The sequence below is a fragment of the Labrus mixtus genome, chromosome 10 (assembly GCF_963584025.1).
Source record: "Labrus mixtus chromosome 10, fLabMix1.1, whole genome shotgun sequence".
In the NCBI taxonomy this organism is placed as follows: domain Eukaryota; kingdom Metazoa; phylum Chordata; class Actinopteri; order Labriformes; family Labridae; genus Labrus; species Labrus mixtus.
In genome coordinates, this window is record NC_083621.1 from 20259062 (window position 1) to 20270614 (window position 11553).

Below are 11553 nucleotides of genomic sequence, written 5' to 3' on the forward strand. Positions count from 1 at the left end.
CCAGGAACTGTGTTCTTCATTGGCTGCTGAGCTTGTTGAAATATGACACCACCAATCATATCTGTAACACAAGAGGACTTCTTGAGCACACTGGGGCATTATCCCAGTACTTGCAGTAGAAAGATGTAATCACAACAGTGCAGGTGTGTTGTTCTTCATGTTGGCAGAGAAGTTGATATGTATTTTGTAAATCAAGCTATTGTTCACACCCAATGTGTTTCTCTGCAGTTATCATGTGGGAGCCTGTGAACAGTTCAAATTCAAATCACACCCACCAGACATGGTGCCATGTGGATTCTTGTGGCCCTGATGAATCCTGCACTCTTGAAAATGGAGTCAGAAGCTGCATATCTCACCCGCAGCAGACATGCGTGTACAGCGGTTGTCACATAGTGACCTTTGACCAGCATGACTATGATTTGCATGGCACCTGTCAGTACCAGGTACTTGGCATGTGTGGAAACAAGCAGGGCCTACATGCCATTCAGGTTCATGTGCAGACAGATGGACACCTGGAGTCAGCACTTAATGTTCTGGTCAATGTGAGCGGCGTACTTGTAAAGCTAAACAGCAAAAACATGGAGAGCTTAGAGGTAAGTGCTTATGAATGTTTCAAGAGTGCATTTTTACCCTGTTATAGGTCATGAATAGATAAATGCTGTAATGATTAAACCACACTTCACAAAGTTTACTATGGAAAATGTGTTGCTGTGTTTCAAATGTAATGTTGGCACCCCCTACAGGTTGATGGTGTCATAAAGAACATGCCCTATCACCTGGGCCCTACTGCACTGGCTTTCTCTCTGGGGCTGCACACTTACATCTACACAGACGTGGGCTTTGAATTCAGCCTCAGCACAGACGACATAGTTACCATTCGACTGTCCAGTAGATATGCTAATGCTGTGTGTGGCCTGTGTGGTAACTTCAACTCTGATCCTGCTGATGATCTCACAGCAAATGGTGCAGAAGAGCGTCTCAGTCATGAGCATTTTGGAAAAGCTTGGAGGAGTGGGCAGAATCCCTGGTGTGTGGACGGCTGTCTAGGAGGAAGTTGTCCAACATGTTCAACTGAGCGTCTGGCCCACTTCTCTGACCCAGAGGTTTGCGGGAAGATTCTGGACGTTAATGGACCATTTAGACATTGTCATGGCCAAGTGAACCCCTCCATCTTTTACAAGCGCTGCATCAGTGACCTGTGTCTTCATGGAGGTCTCCAGCCTGCACTGTGTCACTCCTTGGCAGTGTATACTTCTGTCTGCCTCTCCCACAGAGCTACAGTTTATGCCTGGAGGAGTCCTGGATTCTGCGGTGAGTGTTAATGTGCTCCCAGCCACTGTTGTGCTAGTGAATTAAATGAATATCCTCTACAATAGTAACTGTGCTGTTTGGAGTTCAGCATCATTGCACACCAAATGAAATATGGAGTTTGCAGATGCTATTTCATGTTTAGATTGTTGATATCGATCATGTTACATGAGTTTTTGCATACAAATCAGATGAATACCTGTAGGTGCTTGATGTAAAGTTTATCTACTGCAAGCTAAGATATTGAAGTATAAATTCTACAGTATGCTTTGACTCATGGGTATTGAGGCCACAACCTTTCAGGTGCTGTTGGACCACTAGATGGTACTAATGCATCTAACTGGTCAACCTTAACAGTATTGTCCTGTCTTCCTTTCCTAAATAACTGATGTCTCTCTGTTTCTCTACAGACTCTCCCTGTCTCTCCAGCAGCAGTTACAACATGAGTTCTGCCTCTGTTCACCTCTGCCTCGGCTTGCAGAATAACACTCTAGAGATGCCTCTGAACACAGGGGAGAATTGCCTCTGTGAAGCAGGTTTAGTTCACAGTGGCAGCCAGTGCATCTCTGCAGAAAACTGTGGCTGCTTTCACCAGGGAGAATACCTGCAGGCAGGACAGGAGGTGTCAACATGCGAAAAAATCTGTCGATGCAATGCTGGGGGACACATGACTTGTCGTAATACTTTTTGTGGGAACGATGAGGAGTGTAAGCTTCTTAGGGGCGTTCGAGGTTGCTACCCCAAACCCAAACTGGCACGCTGCTCTGTTGATGGGTCCCAATACACCACGTTTGATGGACGGGCATTTGAATTTCATGGTTCATGTAACTACACCCTGGTGCAGACGTGTGCTCTCAAGAAGCTGGATGTGGAGCCTGTTTTCATAGCTGCAAAGCAAAACCATAGCAAGGGAAGGCAAATCTCCTTGCAAGTCAATAAAATGTATTTTGAGATATCAGCAGCTTTTCCTGGAAATATTCTGGTAAATTATGTAATGATTTCACAACCTTCAACATGATTCATTGTTTAGTCATTTTTCACAGTATACACAAACTGTACTGTATATTGTGTTTAAAAATGATTTATTTCATCTAGGTAAATGGAGTCTATGAGAACCTGCCGTTCTCCCAAAGCAATTTCAACGTGCACCAAAAAAATGGATGGATAACCGTGAAGACGCCACAGTCAGTTGAACTGATTTCAGACCTTAAAAACCACATTCTGGTCAAGATCCCAGACATTTACCACCAGACAACCTGTGGCCTTTGTGGAAACTATAATGACAATCCCTCAGATGACCTCCAGCTGCCCGATGGCTCTGTGACCTCTGAACCTGAGGTGTTTGGGCCCTCTTGGAAGCTACTTGATAATAAGACATCCTGCAGTGACGTATGTGACGGCACCTGTCAGCGCTGTCAGTCACCTATGCCAGAGTACACCTCTGACCTGTACTGCGGTCTTCTGACTCATCCAAAGGGACCCTTCGCTTCTTGTCAACATTTGGTGTGCCCACAGAAATTCTACTCGCTCTGCATGAAAAATCTCTGCATTTCACAGGGGCAACACTGGGCCCTGTGTGATGCACTGTGGGACTATGAGGCAGCCTGCAAAGAGGCTGGAGTGACGGTTGACCTCTGGACAAACACAACAAGCTGTGGTGAGTCTCTAACCGCTCAGTTAAATGTTTCAAACGATGAAGTGCTTTAAATTATTAGTAAGACAGACTTGTGTATTTTTATTTTGCAGCTCATGAATGTCCTCAATTCAGCCACTACAGCCAGTGTACCAATGTCTGCTCCTCACTGTGTCCTGAGATAAGCCAGGGAGTTCAGTGCCCTGGAGACTGTGAGACAGGTTGCCAGTGTAATATTGGACACCTTTATAATGGCAATGCCTGTGTACCAGCAGAGCAGTGTGGATGCATACAGGACGGGAGGAGGTTTAAGGTAAGGTCATGATCAAACACTGTTCTGTGTCCAGGCCAGTTAGAAAATGTTCATTTAGGAAGTTTTGCACTTTTACTTATGACTTTTTTCTGATGGCGAGCTTGAAGTTTTACCTCTTCAGTAACAATCCAATATTTTTAATTGGCTTCTTTCACGTCATTGTTTCTAATTCCAGGCTGCTGAGAGCAAACTGCTACATAACTGTGCTGTTAACTGCACCTGTGGGCCTCCTCTAGTATGTGAGCAATACTCATGTCCTCCACTGCACAAATGTGTTGTTTCAAATGGAGTCATGGGTTGTCACAAAGATGGTGAGCATTTAAATATATAAGAATGAATTATTTGACGTGTTGCTCATACTAAAGTGAATGTATTTTCCTTTTTACAGAACAAGCATCCAGTGATGGATACAACAGTGACATGACAGTTGGTAAGTAGTAGTTGTGTTGAAAGATTAAAAAAATTATGATTATTATAAGATCTCTAAATTACAAAAACAATGTCATTTCAGATGTGCGCTGTCCACCAAACAGTCATTACGAGACCTGTGGCACAGCCTGTCCTCCATCCTGCGAGTATAATGCCACCGCCTGTACAACGGACTGTGTTGTGGGCTGCTTCTGTGACCCTGGATTTATCAGGAATCCGACTGGCTGCGTGCGTCCACATCAGTGTGGCTGTACTGAGTCCACAGGCAAATACCACAGCCTCAACTCAACTTACTGGACCCCAGACAACTGTGGTCAGCTCTGTACATGTGGACCAGCTACTGGAGAGGTCCACTGCCAACCGGCCCACTGCCCGAGAGGAATGGTCTGCAAGCAGCTACAGCGCAAGAAAATGTGTCAGCCTGAGAAACCCATGCACTGTACAATGGTTACAGGGATGCATTTTACAAGCTTTGATGGACATCATTTTGATTACAGAGACAGTTGTTCATACTCTTTGGTTCAAACCAAGTCTAATGTAACAGAACTTACACCGTTCACCATCACTATCTCTGATGCAATTTGTCACAAAAGGCTTTTTAATAGCCTCAACTTAAATCTCTCTATCTATGATTTGGCGGTTGTGGTGGGAAAGCATGACCCAGGAAAGATTTTTGTGAGTACTGTTTAATCTCTTAACTTCAGTCTTCCAAATCAACAACTATAAAAGCATTTCAATGTGTTCTGTTCTTTCCATTGGCAGGTTGATGGACATCATGAGCCCTTGCCATACTCCCACCCCACAGGCCATGTTAATGCCTACCGCACACCTTCATCCCTTGTCATTAACACCGATGTGGGCCTACAGGTGGTCGTCTACAACTCTGGCACTCTTGTGGTTATTCTCTCCAGGAGCTATGCCTCATCCGTCTCTGGTCTTTGTGCGAATGCAAACTCTGACCCTGAAGATGACCTGATGATGCCTGATGAAGAGCAAGCCCAAAATGTACTTGAGTTTGTCCACAGCTGGAGGTCTCGGGGAGCCGAGGCCTGCAGGGACGACTGTTTCTCCAGACTGAAGCATTGTCCGGCTGAGACGCAGAAGCTGTTTGAAGGCAACGATTTCTGTGGGGTGTTGTTGAATGAGCTTGGGCCCTTTGCAGACTGTTCCTCAGTTTTAAGTCCCGAGCATTACTTTCACAGTTGTGTAGTAGATGTCTGCTCTTATAGCGTACACTACTCTGCACTCTGCAGCGCCATTGCATCTTATGCAGCTGCCTGCCAAGCAGCTCGTCTACCAGTGATGCATTGGAGAAGTGACACTTTCTGTCGTGAGTACATGGTTTAATCTGTGTCTTCATCTGTGACATTGTATTTAGCTTTAACTGCTCACAGCTGATTAGTGTCCAGCTTTATAAGACATTTGATGTGTGATACTTAAAATGTCTGTCCGTGTTCAGGACTGTTCCACTCTGAAATTGGCAATTACTTGAGAGCTCACTTGTTTACTGAGGCTGTAATGAACATTTTATACTAGGCAGTAATCATGCAAACTTTGTGTAAGGGGAAAATCCCAACAAATGGACCATAGTCCATAATTTTAACAAGGATGGGAAGGCACCCTGCTAGTTTGGTTGGATGGGGCAATTGAACCAAGTACAGGGCGTAAAATAATAGCTGCAGTGGCACTGGTTAGATTTTAAACTCTTTCCCTAGATGGGTGCTGACTGTCTCCTTCATGTAGCCTGCCATGCAGAAAAATAAAGCACCTACCTGAAACACGGCAACACACCGTAAATGAAAAGAGGCTTAGAAGAGAAGTACTGTGCAGTTGTTCAAATGTATTTTTTAGAATAAATGTATCAAATTGACAAACATTGCACCCTCCTCAAATGGCCACAGCTACAAAAATTAATCGGGTTGCACAAGTTTTTTTTTTTGTCATTATTTTAAAAATGTAGAGTATTATTTTAACCATGAAGGTCAGTATGTTGAGAATTTAGAGAATGTTGAATGGGTTTTGGATGAAAGTATTCCTATTGAAGCTAGAGTTTGACTTGAATGCTTAATATTTTAGATCCTCAAAAAACGTCTTGTTGTTCAGTGAAATTGTTGGCTTATTTACTTGCTCTCCGTCTAGGTATGTCATGCCCCAAAAACAGCCACTATGAGCTGTGTGGAACTCGATGCCCTGTTGTGTGCCAAGGACTGTCCTCTCCAGAAACCTGTAGCGGAGGTTGTGAGGAAGGATGCCAGTGTGACCACGGCTACGTCTTGAGCGATGGTCAGTGTGTGCTGGTTTCTGACTGCGGATGCATGCATGAGGGACACTATCACCCCGTTGGCCCCTTCTTGGAAAACTGCGAAAAGTGCAACTGTGAAAGAGGACTGCTCACCTGCGTCGCCATCGCGGACTGTTCAGTAGAGAAGGGCCCTGCCTTGCAGTATGGTGTGTGCCAAGTGTTTGCTGGTTTTGGCTACATTACATTCGATGGTGGTGTTCTGCCTCACCATGGAGCTTGCACATATCTATTGTCAGCTGTCTCCTCTAAGGCTACTCCAGACTACACTCTTCTAATAAGCTTCAAAAATGAAAGCAGTGGAAACTTCACAATCAGCAGACTAGTATTTGATATGCTTTCTCTTGAGGTGTCTATTGACCCTGAAACTCTATGGAAGATACAGGTAAGTGCTGCATGTTGTACACGTTCAAGTGTTGGAGAAAAGTTTGATCAGATCTTTTCAGCTTTAACTATTAACTTTTACTGTTTAGGTTAATAAAGAAGAGCGCAGCGTCCCTTTTGACAATGGTGAACTTCAAACATACCAAGATGGCAACAGACTGATTATCAAAACACGATCCGGGTTGGAATTGTCCTTGTCCTCTACACAATACCTCAGGTTAACTGTACCCCAGGTATATAATGGCACAGCTTCAGGCCTCTGTGGGAACTTCAATGGGGAAGAGTCTGATGACATGGAACTGAGAAATGGTAGTCTCACCAGCAGCTTTGCGGAGCTCCTGCACAGTTGGGCAGAGTTGGCTCCTGAAGAACACTGCGCCGACACCTGTGGGAGAGAGTGTAATGAGTGCAGCCTGTCCTCACACGACAGCAGTGTCTGCGATGAGCTGTTCAGCATTAGTGTTGAATTCAGCCAATGCTGGAGCAGCAGTGTGGAGTGGGAGATTTACACACAAATGTGCGTAAGGGCAGTTTGTGCTGGGGCAGGAGACAGGGCCCTATGTCTCGCACTGGAAGCACTTTTTTCAGCCTGTCAAGCTAAAGGAATACCAGTAGGACCATGGAGAGAGAATACTCCATGTAGTAAGTGAATCATTTTTATCACAGGTTTAATCAGGACTATGAGATGCAATCTGAAGTATTTATGTTTTCTGCCCACAGCTCTTCAGTGTCCTGACCGCAGTAGCCAAAGTGTCTGTGTTGAGGCCAGTTCCAGTTCATGCCCTGCTTTACTCCAGCCTGGTTCTCCAGCAACCAGCTGTTCAGAAGGCTGCCAGTGCCATCACCATAATGTGTTTGATGGGGGAGAGTGTGTGCCTTACAGTCAGTGCGGGTGTTTTCTTGGTGATAAATATATCAAGGTAAATATTAAACCTTACCACTGACAAAGAAACAGTTCCCTTGAGGACAAACCTGACATTTATTATCCACAGTGAGGGGGATCTTCTAGATCCTTTAATTAAAATATGTTACATACCTTTTGTAAGTTATTGCAGGATCTCAAAAAAGTACACTTTATCATTTAATATTACTTTTGCATTCATGTTATAGATTGCATTTACTTCTGAAGTTTCTTTAACTTTAAAAATATTTGAGCGCATCTATTGTGTTCGGTTGTGCTCTGAATTCATGTGCTAATTATCCACATCAATTGATCATACACTGAAGTGACACTATGCTCATAAATCAGAAGTCCAGGGTTAAGATTTTGAGTTTCTTATTTCAAACAGTTGCTCCAAGCATCAAGTCATAATTCGTGAAGATGGTTAAAATAAGTTTTAGTAGACAGGAAAGGGTTAAAGGTTTTTCTTGAATATGCTGTTACGTGGTTTATTTTTTACAAACTATAATTTTGTACGGTGTTTGTGGAAATCTAAAATTGTGAAATAACTGAAGCTGTCAGATTAATGTAATAGAGTAAAATACTTACCCTCATAAATGAAGTGAGGTACAAAAAGAGGAGAGACTCAAGCAGCACTTAATGTCTGTCAAAGCTCACACACGGTTTTCAAAGCAACTTTCTAATCTTCTCTCTCTCTCCACCCCTCAGACTGATGAGCTCCTCTACACAGAGGACTGCACCCAGAGATGTTGGTGTAACCCTCTCAGTGGGGTGCTTTGTGAGGATGCAGGCTGTGATTCAGAGCAGCAATGTACTCTGAAGAATGGCTCTCGGAGCTGTCGGGATAGACCTAAAGTTTGTGAGCTCAGGAACAGCCTCCAGGTGTCCACCCTCAGTAGTCAGCAGCTAATCCTGGAGCCCAGCGTAGCTTACAGTCTGATGTCTCTGTGCGATGAAGCCAGTGCGCAGTGGTTCAGTGTGATGTCCTACTATGGACCTTGTAATGGCAGCTCCAGACCAGTCAGTGTGTTTCAAATCCTCCTGCACGGATCGTCGATCACCATTCAGGATGGTACAGTAAAGGTATAACTCAGATAAAGGTTTTGATGGTAACAAACTAAAAGTCATTTTGAAACCTTGTATGTTTGTGTGAATTTACTATCCTGCTGTCGTGCCCCACAGGTGAATGGACAGTTGGTGTCCCTCCCTCACATTTTGCCATTCAGGGTCTCCCTGAAATCAGGAATGAGCCAGGACAAGTCAGAGGTCACTGTGATTCTGAGCAGAGATGCTGGGATGGAGAAAGAGCTGGACGTAGAGATTGGTGTTACCATGGTGACAATAAAGACTCCTCTCTGGTACTCGGAAAAACTGTGTGGTCTATGTGGAAACCTGAACGACCTCCACTCTCTCAGTTCGGTCAGGTCATGGGCCCTCTCTGACTTTCCAGGCTGGTGAGTAATGTTCTCTGCAACAACAGAACTCTGTCTGTTAAACATTTTATAATGAGTGTTTTCTCTCCTCACAGTGGCTTCACCGGATGATAGCTGTCTGTTTTGATTTTCTATTAATATGTATTGTTTTAAATACAAAACAATTGAAACAACTCTGTCGTGGCTTCATTGAAACTCTGGATATCTTGACTTTCTTGTACATTTATACATTACACTGGAAGCTCTTATCAGTGAGCCCATATACCTTTTTGTAATCAGGTCTTCTTCAGCCACTGTTGTTTAGGTTTAAAATAATGAGGGCAAATGTTATCTTAATCCACCATGTGTACAGGAACTAACAGGAGTAGTATTGCTATGCCCAGACGGTTCTGACCAGATGAACCCAAATTAAACATTTGAGGGTTATTAAAGCTTTGTTTAATTAAAATCTAATGTCAACTTTTCAGGGCTGGATCATATGTACTTTTTATAATTTTTGATGTAACCTCTGCTAGGTTCTTGGGTGTCACCCAAAACCAGCCGTTTCTTTTGCAGCCCTAATACAGCGATTGAAAAGATTAGGTTGTAAGGGATCGTTCGGTTTCATGCCATGTTTGCAAGAATGGATGTTGGACACATCATTTGTTTACAAGCATAAAGGATGAAAGATAAACCTGGGTGGCTCATGTTTGTTTAGCAGGGCTTATGTATGCTTGACATTTGTTTTTGATAACTAAAAATGTAGATGACAAACACAGAAGAGCATTTTGCCAGCAAAGACCAAAAGTAGGGAAATAAAGTAAAGTTTTACCTGAGAGGTATTGCATAAAGTGTTAAGCCTTCAATGAGTCTCGCTCATTTCAGTGAGAATCACCGTGGCTTGTAGGAGTCTCAGCTCAGTTACCATGGTAACTTAGTCATCAGAGCTAGCCTACTCCGGGGCAGGATAAATGTCCAGCCTAGTCTAGCTGTGTATCAAAGAATGACTAAAACAAAAGCTAATCAGAAGAACGTTCTGCCATGTGTACTGTTGCGTTGCTAACATATTAAATTAGGCTACATTCAAATGATGTTTTTATAATCCATGATTGTGTTAAGAACATAAAATGTTAAACTTAAATTCTGCCTTTTGCTACACAATGCTACCATGTGTTAATGCACGGTTTGACTTTAGTTAACTTAAGACAAAACTATAATTAAAAAATAAACATATCATTACATCATGAATAAGAATCACTGTTATATTTATTTCAGTAGCACAAGTCATGAGATAAAGTTCAATAAAAAAATGTTTAGAAAGCAGGGGGTTAAAGCTTAAAATGAGTTATTTCATGATCTGGTGGGATATTTACAAAAAAAATTACGATTTTATTTATTTTTATCTAGAAAAGTAAATGTCATTATGTAAGGAAACATCCTGTGTAATCCAAGAGGTGTAACGTTATGAATAACCTTGAATAATACTTTCACTGTAAACTGATTAATTTAAGAGAAGGACAACATATGGAGTCATTTCTTAAACATGTATTTAATTTGATAGGGGGAATCAAATTCTTACTCGTATGTAATTAAAGCTGAAAAGCTCCCTGACTGTCAAAATTTAATATGAAAGCTCTGATTTCTTGAAAGCCGAATTGCAGACATAACTTTTAACCAACTAATTTCTGATTTGACATTTGGAACAATGAGAATATTCTCTATTAAACGTAACTACTTTACAAGAAGTGGGCTGACCATGATATTTTTGGGCTAAACTTGAGTGGAATTGACTTAGCAATGAAGGGTTTCATTCTAAATTTCAGAGAGTCAAACAAAGAATATGTGATTGTTTTTGATAGTTTAAAATATGGATTTATGTGATCTTGGTATTTTTATTTGAAAAATAGATGTGATAGAGGATCAAATAGATACATATGTAACTACTTACAAACTGTTAATCTGTCCTCAGGTAGATTTGTTTTAAGGGAAATGAAGTGGCATAAAGCGTAGTTGGTTAGTGATACGTTTTGGTTTGGAAATAAAGTACACATAAAAATAGGTGAACCTTCAAGCCATTACAGATTTCTGCTTTAATTTGTTTAGGACAGGCATGTCAAAGTTCTATTGGGTCGGGGCCGGATTTGTTCAAATGAGACCTCAAGTGGGCTGGACTAATTTTGCCAACATCACTATAACTCAACACCTGGATATATAGGCTAATGTATGATTGTATAGAAAACTTTAACATTAAGCAGAGGGGTTAACTGTGTCATTGCAAACTGCATGTTGGCACATGGAAATATTTAAATGTACCACATTACAGAAGAAAACAAAAAATAATTGTTTTAATATTGCTGTTGAAGGTTATACAAACTTTGACACAGGTTATTCTACCTGCCCTGGGATCAGTGCATTACTAGAGAGAGAGAGAGAGACTTTAGATGTGTGTGTCAGGCCACAGCACAGTTTGCACTCGTTAAGGTTCATTGACCAACACACACGCACGCCAAAAACAACAACAACTACAACAACACACGGCTATCTATGGGCATGACAAACTATATAGCCTACAAAAATAACTGCAGAACTCCATAACAGATGCAGCGGCGAACAAACAAACAGATGAACGATCAGCACCTTGGACAGCGCCGCGGCACGTGATGCACAAACCTGCGGCAAAAGTGTTCAACCTTTACGGTGCACTTCTCACTCACAGGGTGCTTGCACCCCTTGCAGGAGACAATGGTCATATTCTTCTTGCAGTGCGTGTTTGTCTGACACTGCCTCCTTCTCAGCTCTTGTGGATGCTGTGGCTCAGTGGGCACCGACGTCAGACTGGCCTTGACACGCAGGTGTTCCTCTCTCTGTTCCTTT

General features: G+C 42.4%; 2 protein-coding genes across 2 annotated transcripts; both read left to right on the forward strand.

Annotated features, from left to right (window-relative positions):
* Positions 1 to 274: 274 nt before the first annotated feature.
* On the forward strand, positions 275 to 3015 carry LOC132982590 (IgGFc-binding protein-like). The gene is made up of 4 exons (XM_061049139.1): positions 275 to 593; positions 744 to 1311; positions 1719 to 2290; positions 2404 to 3015. The coding sequence occupies exons 1-4, from the start codon at positions 453 to 455 to the stop codon at positions 3013 to 3015; spliced, it is 1893 nt and encodes a 630-aa protein (XP_060905122.1). The 5' UTR covers positions 275 to 452.
* A 741-nt stretch (positions 3016 to 3756) lies between these two features.
* On the forward strand, positions 3757 to 8873 carry LOC132982269 (IgGFc-binding protein-like). The gene is made up of 8 exons (XM_061048649.1): positions 3757 to 4358; positions 4446 to 5013; positions 5823 to 6367; positions 6456 to 7008; positions 7087 to 7286; positions 7976 to 8350; positions 8450 to 8721; positions 8796 to 8873. The coding sequence occupies exons 1-8, from the start codon at positions 4065 to 4067 to the stop codon at positions 8809 to 8811; spliced, it is 2823 nt and encodes a 940-aa protein (XP_060904632.1). The 5' UTR covers positions 3757 to 4064; the 3' UTR covers positions 8812 to 8873.
* The last annotated feature ends 2680 nt before the right edge of the window (positions 8874 to 11553 follow it).